The 19,659-nt window shown below is 39.2% G+C and overlaps 1 protein-coding gene across 2 annotated transcripts in view; it reads left to right on the top strand.

Moving 5' to 3' along the window:
- LOC144638875 (gamma-aminobutyric acid type B receptor subunit 2-like) overlaps nt 1-19,659 on the top strand; it is a 35,835-nt gene that overhangs the window by 8,555 nt on the left and 7,621 nt on the right. For both annotated transcript variants that reach the window (XM_078498181.1, XM_078498175.1), the window contains 8 exons: nt 309-372; nt 1,089-1,172; nt 10,391-10,541; nt 10,955-11,087; nt 12,693-12,797; nt 13,232-13,354; nt 14,035-14,367; nt 18,237-18,395. In XM_078498181.1, coding sequence (XP_078354307.1) covers nt 309-372; nt 1,089-1,172; nt 10,391-10,541; nt 10,955-11,087; nt 12,693-12,797; nt 13,232-13,354; nt 14,035-14,367; nt 18,237-18,380 — 1,137 coding nt within the window. In that variant the 3' untranslated portion in view covers nt 18,381-18,395. The remainder of the gene's footprint in view (nt 1-308; nt 373-1,088; nt 1,173-10,390; nt 10,542-10,954; nt 11,088-12,692; nt 12,798-13,231; nt 13,355-14,034; nt 14,368-18,236; nt 18,396-19,659) is intronic.

The following is a 19,659-nucleotide window of genomic DNA, read 5'->3' as shown; positions in this document are numbered from 1 at the left end:
TTTAAAAAATTGAGAAACGAGATCCGGCCGAGATAAATTTAAGTAAAAAGGGAGTATTGAGACTGAAAGTGCCTAAGTGATACATCGGGCTATTTTATGATGTAAATTCCCGTAATTTAAAGAATCACGAAGATAATTAATAATATATGAATGATAATTAAGAATATATGTAAAGAAATAAACAGATAGCAATATAATTTCGACAGGTTTGTTTACTTTTGTTTGCTGCTTAAAGCTGGTATTAAATGACAATAATTGGCGCCGAAATGCTAACAAGCAAAAAATTTTACACCATATTTAATCTTCAGGGTTTGGTGCAGTTTTATAAGAACTCTGACAGACTAAGTTTGCTTAACATTGATCAGCGTCAAGGTATGTACCGTAATTCTTTTAGAAGCATTTTTAAAGTTGTACAAAAACGAAAGTGAATTTCATCAAATAGAAAAACACATTACAAAAAAAAGCCAGTCGGTCTTTAAGATACCTTTTTAAAAACCGTAAAATTCTGAAAATACTCCTCCCCTCACTTAGAAAAAATAACACCCGAAATCCCAGATTGAAAAATTCTTCAGAAAATAAGCCCTCCCGATTATAAGCTCATGGCCCTGTAATTATTTAGTAATAGCTCTAAAAAAATCAATGAAACTTTTCCGATTATAAGCCCCAATTGTAAAGCTTATTTTGCAGTTTTCATTGTTAGAGAAGGCTCAGAGACCTATTATATAATGTTCTTCTTACCTATGAAGATGACTACTATTTCCCCGGAGTACCCCCACCAATCTTGGCCGCTTTAGTGGTACGGAAACATCGATAGAAGATGAAATGGAAGCACGTGGCACGAGTGCTTCTAAATTCCAATTCGATCTAGAAACAGTGGACGAAAAGCCACACCGTGGATGTGCCGCTGTTAATTCACATTTTTTGTCAATTTTCACCATCATCTGTACGGAATGTCCTTCCTCCCCCGACACCACACCTAGACCTCAAAACTATAAACAGAGTAATACATAAATAGATTTCCATTTTTGATTGTAATCTTCCAAGTTTAAAATACAAGTTCTTTAAGTTTAAAATATTTTACTTTGCAGCTGGTGAAATGAAACGGATAGGAACATACGACATGAAACGAAAAATTATCATCACTGAGAAAGGACAAACAGCACAGTGGGAAGGTATCTAATGATTTTTGAAGAAACATTTTAATTTCTTAAAAAACGACTGGCTCCAAAAAGATCTCCAATACAACTGTCTTCTAACATAGCTAAAAGTTGTAGAACGGACTAGGCTCTATGCACGTTATTTGATGTGAAACACAAAATGAATTCTTCTCTTAGGAATTGAAATTCTATAAGTGATTTATGTTTATTTTATTTGTTGATTATTAATACGTTGTTGCTTTGATAGATCGGACACGAGAACCGTGGATGCTTATTTCTTTTCATTTTTATTCAAGTTTTTTTCAATCTTTTTAGCAAGTAGCCAATCACAACCATGATTCAAACCGACGGTCACGACTCTTTGTCAACATTTCCTCGCCCTTTTTTAGAAACAACAAACCCGGGTCATTTTCCGCTTTCTTTTTTCCGTGGTTAAACAGCAGAATAGCCAAACAGATTACAGTATTTGCATAAGTATACCAGTAGAATTCCACTTAAATTATATAGAGTGTGTATCTTAACTGTCACATCTGTAATTGAGACTCTGACCTTATCATAACCCCAAATCGAAGCACAAATTCGACCTAGTCCAGGTTTTAAACTAGAGCAGAAATGGCATGCCGGGCTCGACCTTTACAAAAGATCCGGTTACCAATGATGGCACCGACCATCAAAATAGCATCGACTGTTCGTGAAAGGTCTCGTTGCAGAAGTTAACCTGACAGATAAGCACGGCAATCGCAGTAAGTACGCAAACTTTTCTTGAAGGTAACATTCCGCGCTTGATAAAAACGGCCCGATAATATAAATAATTTAAGTCGCGATTGCAAATTTGTCTTGTGAATACACGGTCCAAAGCTCGCTTTTAAAAATGGCTTTGTGCACAAAAAAATATTCATAAAAATGCTACATTTGCTTAAGAAGGCCAAATTTTGAAATTGTTACAGCTTGTAAATAAACTGCCTGCCGCTGAACTAGACATGTCTCGCACGTTAAATCACCGCGATGATTGGTCGCTTATGAGACAAGAACATTGAGAAGCTTGAGAAGCTTAAAATCGGGCGCTTTGCCTTGAAAGGCAGAGTTCAGTACAGCAGAAACCACGAAGCAGTTACTTAAGTAGCACTCAGTCCGACTGTGTTTGTGTAAGTCACAGGGCTTGCATGAGCTGTATTAGTGTGCATAATATAATATCTAGAACGTTGTCGAGATTGCATTATTACTTAATGACATGATGGTTTCAATTTATAAATGTATCTCACACAATACAAATAAACGATTGAAGTAGACGACTAGACAATGTAAAGTTTTAAGACTTAGCAAAGTGCAGTGTATTGGTAATACTGTAAGGTGTGGTTTCACCTGTAGGTCGTGTGCTTTTCGGTATTTTCCAGGCATTGCACTTTGATGGGACAGTACTACAACTGTTTACCGGGGAACTACTATTGTCAAGAAAATGATCACAACTTGTTGATGAATGATTGAACATTTGTTTCATACCATTACTGTAATAGCAATTGATGAAGGCTTTTAGTCCTGAACCAAAGTATAAGGACTGGGAAATACTGAAACCCATTATCAGCCACCTTAAACGGAAATATCTTGTTGGTGTTTCAAGGAATCCAAGGAAACTTCACTCATCCCATGTATCTATGTATTGCGGTATTTTGTAATTTTTTGAGTGATTTTTGGGGATGTTTGGCAGGTGATAGTTTTTTTAAAAGAATTAGTAAAATTTAGACAACTAAGAAATATTGAAAATTTAATGTGAATTTAACATTGGAATTTGAAGTTAGAAATTGGCAGACGGACACCAAACAGTCCCGTGACATCCTGGAGTGTTTTTGCATGGGGGTCAACTGTGTGATGATGTTTCCATTTTTTCTTCAATCCCCACTGATAAAGAACTGTTGTTGGTGTTATCACATGTCAAGCCTTTAACAAGGTATGAAAGAACACAAGGATTTAAATTATTCTGGTGCTCAATTTTTGCGTAACTAAAATTAATGTTACTCAAATTCCTGATGGATTCTGTCTTAAACTGTTACGAGCTTAGTATTTCCAAATTATTGCATGTCAATGTAAGGCAAGACAAGACATGCCTTGGTTCTTATGTAATTCTCTTAAAAACACATAAGATATTGACTATAATTTTGTCTGTGCTATGGCAATTCACAGTGGGGTGGTCTTGATGTGTCTTTAACTTGTGGACTGGACTGGACTAGTAAAACGCGGACTAGTAAAACGCGGACTTGTAAAACGCCTCTAGACACTTCGAATTCCTTGGCCACAATCATCTTACGGCTCTCTTCAATACATAATGTCTCAAAAAAACAGTAACCTCAGAAAGAAGTCAGAAGCAAATAAGGTCGAAAGACCGAATTTGAACATATAACGGCAAATGTTCTAATGTCACGAACGTAGGAGTCGTGTAGGCCCGTCACCTTTATTTACCACATACTGCCCCCAAATTAAAACAGTACCCTCAGAAAGAAGTCAGAAGCAAATAAGGCCGAAAGACCGAATTTAAACATTTAACGGCAAATATTCTAATGTCACGAACGTAGGAGTCGTGTAGGCCCGTCACCTTTATTTACCATTGACTGTTGATTTCTGGACGGGCCCCGTTCTACGTCGTGCGAGCAATACAAACGACTGCACTCAACAGACGTCAAGTAGTGGAAAGAAAGAAACATATGCACACAACTCATAGCATCAATCCCGTTGTTTTAGTAGGGGTTTGCAGAACGAACATGTGCTATACTGTAAAAACATCTCCACGCTAAAACAGACCATAGAGTGCTCAAAAAAGCTAGAAATATGCCGTTGAAGAAACACACAAGAGCTTCAAACACAAATTGTTTCGCTCGCTAAACCGTTTAGTTTTATCCGATTTACAAGCGCTTGTTTTACAAGTCCGCGTTCTACAAGTCCGTGCTTAACAAGCCCTCGGTTTACAAGTCCGCGTTTTACAAGTCCGCGTTTTACTAGTCCTCGTTTTACAAGTCCGCGTTTTACTAGTCCGCGTTTTACTAGTCCTCCTTTTACAAGTCCGCGTTTTACCTGAGTCCGCGTTTTACTAGTCCGCGTTTTACAAGTCCGCGTTTTACTAGTCCGCGTTATACTAGTCCGCGTTTTACAAGTCCGCGTTTTACTAGTCCGCGTTTTACTAGTCCAGTCCAGTCCTCGAAATACAGTATGCCAAAACTCCCCGCCCTCTAAAGATAAGTCCTTGACGGTTCTTGTCGTTTTTCGGTGCCTATTCATCTTCGGCATCTTTCTCATCCACCTCTCGTTCTGTCCTGTGTCTGTTACACACGAAAGAAAAGCTGATTCTCAAAAAATCTGCCACAAAAGGAAATTGACAAAAACAATATGAAAACCATATATCGAAAGTTTCTTATTCTAAAATTTTATCATATGTCTTAATTCAGAGCTACAAAGAAGTTCCTCCTTTTGAGTTATTGATACTGTTCTTACAGTACCTCTTTCCACTAGCGAAATTTTACAAAATTCCTTCGCGGCGAAAAGGTAGCGCGAATCCAGAACAGACTCCAATCGAGAGTGGGTTAATTCTAGATTACTATTAATTAACTATTACAACATTTATTTTTAAAATAGTTTCCCAAGCCGACTAAGCTATTAAACTAAACGTCGAGTGTATCTTTCAGTAAACAAAACATGCCGTTATGACGCCGGAAATCCAGCTCACGCATACTTTACCCCGTGACTCACGCAAACCTCCGACTTACGTGCTACTACAGTCATTCCTTTCTAAACATTTTTTTTTTTTGACCACCACCGTACCTTTCTACCCAAAAAACTCATGAAACCGCCCGGTTTTAACCTGTTTTAACCTTTCAAAAATTAGAGCGTTCGAAACTAAATAAGATCCGTAATCACAAACAACATACAACCGTTTACCAGCACTCTTTAAAACTCCTGAAACCCTTCAAAATCAGGCAAAATAAATCTTTGAAATAACCTTTATCAATGTTTCTTATTTTTTATTCAGTTCTATAAAATGCCTTTCATACACTACTGTCAAACAAAAATTTCAATTTCCTCAAAGTTTCAAGACAAAAGAATAACAAATATTTCGTGCACAATGTAATTTGATTAAGCCAATATTATCACGTCTAAAAATACTTCAAGCAATTCAGTGAAAACCCGTTTTTTTTTATCGTATCAACGAAAACCACTTTCGAATAATCAATACATGAAAATAACAATAAGATCAAAAGGAAGAAAGGAACCTTTCTAATTATTTGAAGACTTTCAAAGCCGTGATATTATGCATCCAATCCGCGATAAAATTTAATTACAACAAAATCCAAGTTCTCATTTTGAATTCCATTTTTTTCAGTTGATAACTTTATCCAACTTGTGAAAAATTCCATTCAAGTTCCTATTAATACTGTACATTCCCAATGTTTTGCTCAGGTCTTCAGAAGCGTCTTACTAACCAAATCTAAAATAATTCCAAAACATGCTGTACAAACATTCTACTCTTTGTGACAAACGACTTGACGACCAATTGTTCAGAAATGAAAATCGACACAGTTCTTGCTAAATAAAAAAAAGTTTTACGGCGGAGTCAGGCTCAAAAAATATACCGCAAGATCACACCCCCATTCATAGTCAGAAACCAGCAAACCATCTAGTTTGCTAAAAAAAACACTGCGTGACATCAATGACGTTACCTTTTTCATTTACAAAAATAACTTTAACTTGTCAAAGTAAGTGCAATTTCACAATGGTGAATATCAGTACAGTATGGGGCCCAGTTCTCGGCCACTTTGTGTTTAACGCGTTTTTTCACACTCCAGTTGAATCAAAAGAAAAAGGTATTTCCTTCAAACTATAGACTGATTCATGTGCTTTAAGTATCTTGAGTTTGATCGTTCAATTCGATATAGAAAGCTCACACGTCGAGTTTACGCGGAGGTAGGTGAATTTGCATTCCCGAAAAAGTTGTTTGTTTACGGCTCCAAATTCATGGATGTAGTTAAATTCGTATTTTATCCAAAAGCCCCCACCATACGAGCTAATTTTTGGCATGTGAAACGTAGAATAATTCAGCTTTCTGCTTTAGTTAACTTTTCGTTGAACCGTTGTATTTTTTGGTCTTAATTTACTTCGAAATTTTTTCTTGCGACGTTTGCGTATTTGCCAGTTCTCGGCCACCCTGCTCGCTATCACAGCTTAGCGCTTGGTTTTTAATATAATTTCATCTGCTGCTGCCAGAATGAAAGAAATAAATGTTTTAAAAATAAAGTTCAATCTTATCTCTAAGTTTTGAGCTGACTCTTGTCTTGTCTATTATTTCTACAACACCTAAATCTTTCAAGACCTTTTCACTGCAAAATAAACCATCTAAATGCACGGGTCACACAATGCGGTTTTGCCAGAAACTGCACATAGGCAACTAGGCGCGTTAAAATCCTTCTTTTCTAAAGTAAAACAAAGCATCATAAAAATAATTTGGGATCGATATAGTATAAATAGGTTTACAGAGTGATTTTATGACTGTGAAAATTAATTGAGCATTTTTTTACAGATAATTACGCACAAGCTTTTTAGTGGCCGAGAACTGGGCCAAGGTGGCCGAGAACTGGGCCCACAAATGGAGCTTTTATTTTTATTATTGCTCGGGCAAATTAATTTTTGACCGGTCGATAGCTTTACACCAAAAAGCTGAATAATGTAGCTAGCTCTGGGAGAAATTTCAAGTTCCTGCGGTTCTTCTGAGGTAAGAAATACAAGTTTACGTCAAAAGTGGCCGAGAACTGGGCCCCATACTGTACTTTTCCCCGTAAGCTTTTTTCTCTGTCCTTCCGCCGAAGCAAAAAAACACAACCTGATTACACATTAACCCAAAAGTCGACCAAGTGTGCCTGCAACGATTTCCTGTCAAAACTAAAATGAAAACCATTGCGGTATGCGTCACCCGTAGCGGTTTTGTAGCAACCCCGAGCTATCCCCGTCTTTTTGGCCGCGCCAGGAGACTACGCTCTAGGACGACCAAAGGGTAAACCTTAAATCGGCCACGCCCGATTAAAAAGGGGAGGGCGGATGTTGAAGAAAACGGGGTCGTTGTTTCGAATCATGGTTGTGATTGCAGGGCCGTACCTAGCGGGGGGACAGGGGGGGCAGTTGCCCCGCAAGGAAAACTGAAAAAACTAAAAAAACTAAAGAAAACAAAGAAAACCTAGACTAAAACATAGGCACGCTAAGCGTGCAGGAGTTATTTTTTCAATTTATGGGGTGGCTTGGGGTGAAACTGGGTGATTGTCCTGTTGGGATGGTTTATGCCATAGGTTGAGCTATTTGTGTATGGCGGCCCACGAAGTCACTTTTTGCACAAAATTTGCTTGCAAACAAAATAACTTTTACATGCATTTTGATCAGAACTGTTTTACTCAATATGTAAATTTTCATCATTTAATTGAAAAACAAAAACTAATTCAATTATCAAAATGTCACAAAATGGCACGTTCTTATTCTGTTTAAGCGGTTATGGGCTGCGGTCACATCTACGACGTAACTAAAGTTTAACTATAGTTAGTCTCAAGTTACGTGACGTCATACCTAACTATAGTTAGTGCTTTCTGTCGTCTTTGCGGTCACACCAATGCAGTTAACTATAGTTAGTTCTGATTAGGTTGTGAATAATTTGGTATTTAAATTAGTTCATGACAGCCCTTGTTGTTTATTTGTGTTCAGTTGTTCCTCTATTTTTTTCTATTTTTGCACGGCATTTCGGCGTTGAAGAAAATAAAATGAAGTAAGGATGCTAGAAACCGAAGAATTCAAGCTTTATTTTTGCTAACATTGATGATATGTAATTTCTTGGCATGTTGTTTTTCTTGTTTTCCTTCCCTTGACGCTTTGTTTTGCATATTTATGTTCATCTCGCACGTGCGAAAAGAATTGTCGCATTCTGATTGGCTTTTCGTTTGTAAACTTAAGACTAACTCATGAACCTTGCTTGGGTATAACTATAGTTAGTGTGTATTGTTTTGGATCAGCGAGGCGTAAATTTTCTAACTATAGTTAGGGCGAACAGAGAAGCGGTCACATTAAAAATATAGCTAACTATAGTTAACGCCGTCCTAACTATAGTTAGTAGTCTAGATGTGATCGCAGCCATTTTGTTGCTAGCTTTGTTGCAACCGTAACGTGTTACTTCTGTTTGTTACGGAATACTTTTGGCTATTTGCCAAACACTGAAACATGATATTGATGTTTTTCTCACTTTTGTAACATGAGACCTCTGTTTTTTAAAAACGAACGTAACACGATACCCTTGTTTTTCTCGAAAAAGCCACGATTCCATTTAGACATTGAACGAAAAGTACTATAATAAACGAAGTAATAAACGCATCAAATCAAAAACCACTTTCTTCGGGAAAGTTCTTTAAAGCGCAGTGCACCTGGAGTATTTGTTTTCTGTCAGAACTGTTCGACAAAGATTTTCGTTCATTCGCAACCTAAATTCTATTCAACAAACAAGAACTAATTGAGTTATCGAATTGTCACGGAATGGCACGCTCTTATTCTGTTTTTACTCTCGATCGTAGTTGCTTTTAACAGCAAAGTTAATACTTGTACCGGTTCATTAAATGTTTGAACGAGATGTTTTACAGTTGATTTCAGTTTACTTTGGCCGCCCGCTTTGCGAAGTTTGTTGGGAAATTGGAAACTTTGTTATGAAGTTGCCAATTACGTTGCGAGTTTGCGAATCAAATTGCGAACTTCGATAAGTTCCCAACTTCGGCCCGACTGAACTTTCGAAGTTTTAGTTGTTGAGGAGAAACAAGACATGTTGCTCGAAAGTCATGGCGATTTCTGAACTCGAAGATTTTAGAGCTTGTCAAGGAAAGTTGAAGTGGCTTGAAGTGCAAGACAACGTTTCGCATCAGCGATCACGCAAGTGATTTGGCGATAAATAAATTTTATGCAGGTAGAAATTTGGTCAAATTTTAACTTTTTTGTATGAAAACACATATTTAACGATTTCTGTGAGGCATAATCTTCACTGTCTTCAATTTCAAGTCTTCTGCGTTTGTAAACCGGATGAAACTGGATGGTTTATTGATTTTAATCGAAGCCGACGCGACGCGACAGACTAATTTGTTCGAAACAAAATTTTTACGGCTCGCTGAACATAAAAGTTTTTTATTTTTATGACATTTGTTTCCAACAGTTTAGCGTAGCAAAGCCCTTTTTGATAACATAATTATAGAAGGTTTTATTAATTTCGGGCCGAAGTTGGGAACTTTGTATCGAAGCTCACAATTTGATTCAAAAACTCGCAACCTATTTGGCAACTTCATAACAAACTTTCCAATTTCCCAACGAACTTCGCAAAGCGGATGGCAAAAGTAATGACCACATTATTCTTCAAATCTGCTTTGTGCAAATGGAAAGCTAGCCTCTCCAAACGTACGCTCGAATAAGACGAATAACAAGTTAGTGTTGGGCCTTTTGCTCACGGCGTGTGCGTTGTAAGCAGGCGGGCGTTACGAAAAACGTTTTTAATCCGGGGTTAAATCACAACTCACCGATTCCGCCTCCTTCTAATCTAAAAACTTCGAACGAAATTGCTGACTACGTCAGATTGCTTCCCCTTTATAAACTGCAATTTTATTGGTTCTGATAGTACCTGAAATCTGATTGGTGTGACAAACACACATACTTCCCTGACCCACTGATTACAAGGACACGACGACTAAAGAGCTATTTTTGAAAAAATAACTCAAAAAACCATATAATAAAAATCTGCAATATCACAGCGACAAACCAAAGGTTTTTTTAATATATTTTAGTTTTTTCATCCACTTTGTTTATTGTTGACCGCTTTGGCCGTCGGGATCAGTTTGCCGTCTATACGGCCCTGGATTGACTAAACATTAAAAAAAAAAACAAAGCAAAAGAAAAGCAACAGTCATACAGTTTACGGTTCGAGTGTCCGCTCTGTTACAAGAAAAATACGCACAAATTGTCTCCAAAACCTTTCCTTTTACTCAAAAACGAATAAGTGATCGACCCATAGAGGAATTGCAAAGTGCTGATAATGTTCACAGGTGTTTAAAACCTAGCGCTTCGAATGATTCATCAAAGAGCTCGATATAGTTTTCACATTAGAATTTCAGATAACACAGTTAAAAAGAATGTCAATCGCTTGTAAACCATGTTATTAATAATACACTCGTTTTACTATTTGTTAGAGAAGAAAGTTCCAGCTTGTACGATCAAGCAAGTCCGTATTCCACGGTATCTCTCCAAAGGTGTGGTATTTACCATGGACTCATTTTGTGCCCTGGGCATTCTATTAGCTATTGGTCTCTTCGTTTTCAACTTTAAATATCGAAACGTCAGGTAATGATTATTCCTTCGAATTACTTCTATTATAACACTTTAAATCATAGCTTCAGTATTGAAAGTCATATTGCACCGGACGACCACAACGGTGGTTGAAAATATAAGTAAACAAACCAGATGGCAAATAAACCGTATGCAAGGATACCAATGTAAAATAAAGCTAGAAGGGTAGATACGTGTTGAAGGTATAGTGTAGTAATGTAAGCAGAATGTAAGGAAGTGTGGCAATGAAAGTTGTGCAAATATCGTAAGTAGAGTGCAGTGAATGAAAGGCTATCATACTACAAAGAATGATATCAGTAGGCTGGTGTAAAAATACGAAAAGATGAGCTGTTTCTGGCTTATTGCTACGCTTTACACTAAGGGGGGTCATCGGGAACTCTAATTCTATTGCTTAACTTTCTTCATAGGTATATCCGGATGTCCAGCCCGAATTTGAACAACATCATCATTCTTGGCTGCGTTCTAATTTACGTTTCTGGAATCTTGCTTGGTATTGACAGCGAAGTCGCTTCAGGAAACGCCCACGAGAGTGTGTGCCAGGTAGGATATCATGATAAACAAACTTACTAACTGTATACAGTTATCACGAGCACGTGACAAAGAAAAAACTTAGAGTCCCTATGGACTAAGTGCATGGCCATGCTGGTCACGTGACTCATGCAGCTCAGTGGTTAAATGACTAATCCTATGCAGTGGTGTGCGGAAGGTCACGGATTCGACTCCCATCAACGACTTAAAAGCTCTTCTCTTTCCCATGTTCATAAAAAAACCGAATAAATACACCTTATTCGATGGTTTAAAATAAAATACGCGCGGATATTTTGCCAGTTGTGTAGTATTTTTCCGAGCCCCTTAGGGGCGAGAAAAAATACGTGCAATTAGCAAAATGTTCGCTCGTATTATATTTAAACCATCGAATAAGGGATTTATTATTCCACTAATTTTTCCACTTTGTTTGGGCCAGTATTCCGTAAGTTTGTCCGCCCGTATTTTTGCCCTGTTCTACTGTGTAATAACGTGGCATATTTTGCGCGTTCTTTTGCCCTAATATGGTAAAATGTCACAATAGTGGAATTATAAAAAGTTCTTTACACTTAAGCATGTCCAAGCTTATAACATTTACCTTCTATTTATTAACTACGTTTGGACCAGTTTGCCATAGGTCAAATTGCTCGCAAAAGTTTGTGTTTCACGGTTAAGTGTTCCTTAATTTTTGAGAATAGATTCGAAGAATAAAAAGCGGAAACATAATCGGTCTGTCACAGTTTCCCATGGCCGCGCCATCAACAGAACCACTGTGTTTACAATCTTTTGATGCATTAAGCACCATTTCTTGAAAATTTTGGTCTAAAAGACATGGTTGTCAATTTTCAAAATTCCAGATGTTTTGAATATCCCGGACTTGGAGTGATTTTTTTCGAAAAAACGAAAATTTAATTCAGGAAATGCCGCGACGTTTACTAGCCTGGATGGCAACGGTGGCGTAGCCTAGAAACCAAGCCTTGACATGGGTAATAAATATTGAAAATACCTGCGCAGTGTACGGACTTAATGTGTAAATGAAAAGAATGGTAAATATTACGCTGTTGTCATAATTATTTTCCCGACATTTCGGCAGTGCTGCCTTCTTCAGGGTACAAAGCTAATAGTTTATAGTTTTGTACCCTAAAGAAGGCAGCATTGCAAAAACATCGGGAAAATAAATATGAAAAGAGCGTATCATTCGCCAAATTTTTAATTTTCACATTTAACGTCTAGCGCGGAGAATATATCGTCATAAGCCGAGTTTCCTGACCAGTCAGAATGCCTCATTCTTATATTCACCTCTGGAAAATGCACATCCTCGGAGACCCAGGAGCAGTTAGTCGGGGCGACGGGAATTTCGCGCGAAACTAACTGCCCCTGGATTTCCGAGGGGAAGTTACAGTAAATATATATCTTTCTTTCTTGTTTTGCCCACAACGAGTCCCCAACGGCGAAGAATAGTTTCGCAAATATTTGCCGTCAGTTACGTCCCTTATAGATAACTAATACATAAAAAATAAACTGGCGAGGAAACGAACACAACGCACCCGAGGGGGATTTCCAGTATGTTGCAACCACATGCTTCTGTTCATGATTTCGTTTTATGCCCAATCTATTTAGGCCAGTGCCTGGATGGCATCATTTGGATTCACCATGGCTTTTGGCGCTTTGTTCTCTAAGACCTGGAGAGTCCATCGTATTTTTATGAACAAAACTAAGAAGACGGTGAGTGTGAATGAGCTATGGTAGAAGAAAAAAATCAAAATACCCAGTCCTTAATCATGACCGAGCGACCACCGGTACACCACCCCCAATACTGTTCGAACGTTACGACATCTGCCAATATTGATTAATGACTGCAGGCGAAGCGTTGACAAGGGTCCTTCCTGTTCCTCCCTTCTGTAGGCTCGCTACGTGTTAAACTGACCAACCTAACTTATTCCAAACCAAAACTTACTGTTACTTACAAGTTATCAGACACTTTTAACACAGTCTCTAGAACTTGGGAAATGGGCCGGGGTGACCGAATGGTTTGTGCGTCCAACTCCAGATAGGGAAATGTTCTTCTCCAAGGGAAGAAGCACTGCTGCTACTTACTTCATAACAAAAGACGACTGCTATTTTCTTTGGAAACATGACATTTGTCGTTTTCCTTTCAGGTAATTCAAGATTATCAGTTGATTCTTGTTGTCTTCCTCCTCCTGGTAATCGATTCGTGCATCCTCTTCACTTGGCAAATCATGGATCCTATTTACACCTCTGTTAAAACCTTTCCTAAAATGGTAAGTGCTTTGTTGAGGCCATTTTTTGAGGAGTCTTTCCCAATTCCATCTTGCACGTAAACGTAGGTAACCTGGTTTGCCTTCTAAAATATTTTTATTCGGTTCATAAGAAGTTAAACTTAGTTATACTCACAGTGTGGCAAGAAACGCTTTCCACAAAGCTTCGCTAGTAACAAAATTGTACACAAGTTTAATTTGACTTACAATTTTTGTTCGCCTTTTTGATTAATTAATTGAGAGCATACCATCAATTTCGAAAAAGGTAGCACGGAATTGTTGATCATGCCGACAAGCTACTTAACATGGCCTGACAGGCTACTTAGCATGGCCTTTCAGCCATAGCCGTTGAAAATAAAAATTGTTTCTCTCGCCATTTATGTATGTATAATTCTCGTGTTATACTTGTAAAGCAATTATTCGAATATGAATCTCGCAAGGAAGTTTCATTTCTGCGTCATAAGAAAAACATCTTAACCTTGATTATACTGGATCTCCAATAAAAGCATCCGTCTATAAAAGTTATTTTTCTCTCTAGAAATTATAAATTCATTCATTTTTAGAAGTTATATATTATTTAGGGATATTTACTAAATCTTTCTATTTAGACTCACCACTCAGTCAAAAAATGTATTACTTTCTTGTTTAAATAAACAATAAACATAAATGCGAACATGTTTCAGGTTGACCAAAAAGCCGACATTGCTGTTTACCCGTACCAGACCTTCTGCACTTCAAACTACGAGACCCTGTGGACAAGCCTGTTATATGGTTACAAAGGTTTCCTTCTGTTGTTTTGCACCTACCTGGCATGGGAGACTCGCAAAGTCCACATTCCAGCCCTGAATGATTCCAAACAGATTGGCTTTGCAGTGTACAACGTGTTCATTCCTTGCGTCATTATAATCCCGATGCTAAACCTGCTGAAGACGCACACTGATGCAGTGTACATTCTGAGTGCTGTGCTGTGCATCTTCTGCACCACAATCACTCAGTGCCTCATCTTTGTTCCCAAGGTAATTAGTGCTCATTGTGAATTGTCCTTGTTTATTGCCACGCATGCCACTCGTTTCATGTTAGGCTTGAGAATGAGTGTTCTAGCTGTCATATTAGCGATCGACTCCCAGAAAGAAGTGGACTGCATTCTTCTAACACGTACAACGAGTACGTAACATAGTCAGGCGACACGAAATGTAAAGTGAAGCATACATCTGATCTACAAGGTGTTTGTTATTTCACTTGACGCTCTCTCACCTCCCCTCCCCTCCCCTCCCCTAACTTTTCGAACATTTGCACGAGATCTACTTTACAAGTTTGTTTCGCTTATCTGGGTATATAAATGTTGTTCAAGATAACACTTTACTGAATAGTCCACAATACAATTCACGATGAAAAGCACCTTCAAAAACAAAAACTTAAAACGGAATATAATGTGAAGGTTAGGAGGCTACAAGTAAAATTTGTGCAATCTTGGGTAAAAACATTTAACTTCCATGCTCCACCATACCTGAACAATATGGAAATACATACTGCTTTACAATGTTAAATTAATCACAAAATGTTTCTCAGAAGCAAATTGCAACCCACAAGGACAGTGAACACTACGAGCTAACAATTACCAAGCAAACGTTCAATATCTTAAAATATGACTTACTTGACTTAAACCTTTAAGTTCCTGTGGAACATAGGTCGTCCACCAGAGATCTCCGTCTTCCCCTGTCCTAGGCCACTTTTTCCAGTTGGTTCCAACTCATCCCAGTCTGTTGTACTTCAGCCTCAGTTGATCTTCTCCATGTTGTTTTAGGCCTTCCTCGGTTCCTTTTACCCTGAGGTGTCCATCGAAGGGCATGCCTGCTGACATTGGCAGATGGCTTTCTCAGCGTATGGCCTAGCCAGCGCCATTTCCTTTTCCTGAATTGCAGGTGGAGAGGTTGTTGTTGTGCTCTCTTCCATAGATCTTCATTTCTTACTTTGCCTTGCCATCGAACTCGGAGGATATGCCGGAGACAACGGTTGACGAAGGTCTGTATCTTGTTGTTGGAGGCTTTGGTGACACGCCAGGTTTCGCAGGCATACAGGAGAACACTCTTCGCATTGGTATTGAAGATTCGTAGCTTGGTCTTCACTGAGATTGCACGTGATCTCCATATTGGTCTTAGGATATGAAATGCAGTTGTGGCCTTCCCGATTCTTGCTACGATGTCCTGGTCTGTTCCACCCTCACTAGAGACAATGCTGCCAAGATAGGTGAACTTTTCGATGTCTTGGATTTCGTCTCCTCCGATGTCAAAGTTGGTATTGTTTCTCTGGTTTACTCTCAAGCTCTTCGTCTTTTGGATGTTAATCTTTAAGCCAATCGTCGCAGCTGTTTCTCTCATGCTTTCGAACTTCTGTGTCATGTTGTTATGCCGTTGGGACAATAGTGCCACGTCATCTGCAAAATCGATGTCTTCAAGGTGACCATTGGATTCCTCTTGCTTGATCTTTTGTTGTTTCCTTCATGATCCAGTCCATGACTAACAGAAATAAAAAGGGAGATAGTAGACATCCTTGTCGTACACCAGACAGTACTGTGAACGGTTCTGTTTGTGTTTCCTGGATAACTTGGCATGTTGATGGTTCATAGGCCAGTCTGATCATTCGGATGATCTTCTCCGGGATTCCATAGTGCTGGAGCAATTTCCAGATGGTCGTCCTATCTACACTATCGATTGCCTTTTCGTAGTCAATGAAAACTACATACAGTGACGTGTTCCACTCGAGGGATTGCTCAAGTATCATCCGGAGCGAAGCAATCTGATCTGTGCACGAGCGCTCCTGACGGAAGCCGGCTTGTTCATCGCGGAGTATTGCCTCCACCTCTTCCTTCATCCTCTCTAAGAGCACTCTACTAAACACTTTCCCAGGAATTGATAATAACGTAAAGCCTCTCCAGTTTGCACACTCTTTCAGGTTCCCTTTCTTAGGTATTTTCACCAGATGACCACATTTCCAATCTTTAGGCATTTGCTCTGTATTTCAGATCTTCTCAAACAGCTTGTGTAGGGAATCCACAGATGACTTCATATCCATTTTTAGTGCTTCTGGGGGTATGCCGTCCGGGCCCGGGGCTTTGTCATTCTTCAACTTTTGTAATGCTTTCCTGATTTCGCTTTTTGAAGGTGGCTCTGTCTTGATGTTCAAGAGTTAATTGGCGGGTGGGATATTAGGTGTGATAGGTGGTAGTGGCCTATTTAGTAGTTCTACAAAGTACTCTCTCTATCTGTTTAGTTGGTCATTCTCAAATGTCAAAAGCTTTCCATCCTTGCTGTGCACCTGGTGGTGGGAGATGCTTCGCTTCCCGGAGAGTTTCCTGGTGATACTATAAACCTCCTTCATGTCCCCTTTACCTGCAGCATCTTCTGCTGCTTGTGCTGTCTATGAAGTCTCGCTTGTCCCTTCTTGCACTTTTCTTAACTGCGTTGTTGACCTCTGTATACTCGGCTTGCCTCTGCGCCTTTTCAGCTCTGGTTTTAGCGTGTTAAGTGCCGCTTTCTTTTCCCTTACGTCACAAGCCTTCTTCCAAACCGCCTTTGATTCCTCCAAGATCTCCTCAGCTGACTCAGCTTCCTCGCTTAGGGTGCTCAGTGCCTGAAATCTATTTGAGAGTTCGACTTTGAACTTATCTCTGGTAGTTGCATCCTTCAAGAGTGTGGTGTTATATCAATGGCTTGGTTTAGGTGTTAACTTAAAAAACCTCTTGAGTTTCAGGCGAGCGACCACCAGGTGGTGGTCTGATGCAGCATCAGCACCCCTTCTCGCACGCGTGTCTTGCAGTGATTTTCTGAACCTTTTTCAGATAGTAATGTGGTCAATTTGGTTCTCTGTGTGATGGTCTGGGGAAATCCAAGTGGCTTTATGAATCCGCTTGTGACGGAAAAGGCTACATCCAATCACGATGTTGTTAAATGAACAGAAATCCGCAAAAAGTTCACCGTTTTCGTTTGTCTGGCCCAGCCCTTTTCTACCCTTCTCTACCGACGTTGTCACTTCCAATCTTTGCATTGAAATCTCCCATGACGATGAGAATGTCTCTCTTGGTTCTTTGCTCGAGGGTCGCTTGTAGTTGTTCATAAAAGTCGGTTTTGAGGTCACCATCTGCATCGTTTGTGGGTGCATAACACTGTACAATCTGCACATTCCTTGTTCTACTGCGGAATCTTGCTATGACGATTCTTGATGACACTGGCGTCCATTCGATGAAAGATCCTGCTGCTTCAGCAGACAGCATCAGTCCCATTCCTTCCGTATGAGGTGAGTTGTCCTCCTCATGACCGGAATACAGAAGAGTTTCTCCTGTGCTCAGGCGAATTCGAACAGACTGCGTCCATCTTGTTTCGCACAGACCAAGCACTGCGATGTTATATCGTCTCATCTCTGCGGAAACTTGCGCTGTCTTCCCAGTCTCGAACATGGTCCGAATGTTCCATGTTCCAATGTTAGTTATTGCCCTGGTTAAGAGAAAATTATGCACTGTAGCTTCCATTGGGCTTTCACTACCGTGTGTCATACGCAGTCTCTGTGGGCTGCCTTCCTCTCCCAGAACATGAGTTGATGAATTTACTCTCGTTGACGTTTCTGTAGCGGGTTACAGTTTTTACGAGGTGGGGTTGCTGGCCCCACGCCCAACCCTCCTCCTTTACCCGGGCTTGGGACTGGCAGGGAACTGGTTGTGAGCCAGTTCCCAGGCGGAGTTAATCTTAAAATATAATCAACGTAAAATACCTCAAAATATTGAGTTTTAAAAACAGTCAGCCAGTTGAAGATGTCAAAAGGAAGAGGTTTTATCGCTTTTTATAGAAAGCACTGTATACTGAATGCGTTTTATTTTTCCGTCTGTTTGTAGATTTTGGTGATGAAACGTACATCAGGCGAGCCGACCGATTATGAGAAGGGCTCGATGTCTACCACCACCTCCCACGGCAGCAAAGTTGCTCCAAGTACTGACACTCCTACTGAGAAAGAAAAGCCACAGCAAAGTGCTGGATAAGGCTTGTGTTTCCCGGTCAGTATACACACGGGGGCAAAAAGCCGCTTTCACTAAGACAAATATTGTGTTACTGAAGATACTAGAATTGTTGCGCCCTGTAATTTAATCATGTTTGGAGCAGGATTTTCTCGAAAACTATACCCAACAAACGTTATGTTTTAATTTATTTAAGTATAATTTCAAAGATGAATATAAAAATCGGGGCATGCTGATTGGTCGAGAAACTCGGCTTGTGACGCTGTAATCACCCCACGGGAGGCGATTATAGCAATCGAAGGGTTGGTCACTAAGACAGGCCACCTTTTTCATCCAGGCAAGTAAACATGGCGGACAGTTTTTGAATGAAATTTAGTTTATTTGAAAAAATTATGTCCAAGTTTAGAACTTTTAAAACATTGCTATTATTGAACATTGACTACCAAGGATTAGAATGATATTTCCAAGAAGATTGTAAATCGTACGGGGCCATGAGAAACTCAGTGATCGATCGATCGATCTATTTATCTAATTTGTTCGATCCAAAATAGATCTCAATATAAAGGGTGTGACTTCAATGCCATCTATATATAAGTCCCCCTAGTTGAAAAAGTATTTGGCATATAGTGGAAATATTTAAAAGTAGAGTGTTTCTCTCGAGGAACTATCGGCTGACAGTTGCCCCGCGGAAATTTGATGTTCTTAAAACAAATATTCGCTTCTCGGGCTAATATGCTAGTTTTAAAAACGTCAAATTTGCAAAGAGCAACTATCAGACCGATAGTTCCGAGACAAAAACACTCATTTCTTTTTTATTCTTTTTATTGTTTACCGCGCGCCCATTCAAAACGAGCATCTTGAATGAGATTTTTTTAGTTTTTATGATAAAAGACTTCACTGAAATCCGAAATGTAACTAACGAAACAAAACCAGACAAGAAACCCACTTCGTGCAGTGAATTAAGTGTAATACTCCATAATTTTCGAGCTTTTTTAAAAGTTCGCGGACACCGTACCTCACCGATTTCGCTGAAATTTGGCATGCAGTCTTGTTTTAGGGTCCTAACTACCAAATGGATATTAAAAAGTTTCAATTCTTTTTATTTTGGAAAATATCGAGAAGGCCGATTTGAAGCGTCCGTGACGGCCCGCCAACATGGCGGATCGAAGGTGTTCTTGTTAGTTCGACACTGAACCTGCCGTCACAGTTTCTCGATCATACTTGGCATAGTTATAAAGAACTATCTTTCTTCTTTCTATATATCAAAATAGATTTGGCAAATGTTGAGTTTGGATGATCAACG

Source organism: Oculina patagonica, chromosome 2 (assembly GCF_052425735.1).
Source record: "Oculina patagonica isolate OP01 chromosome 2, crgOcupat, whole genome shotgun sequence".
Classification (NCBI taxonomy): Eukaryota; Metazoa; Cnidaria; class Anthozoa; order Scleractinia; family Oculinidae; genus Oculina; species Oculina patagonica.
The sequence above is the reverse complement of the archived record's forward strand: the minus strand, read 5'-3'. Positions and strand labels throughout refer to the sequence as shown.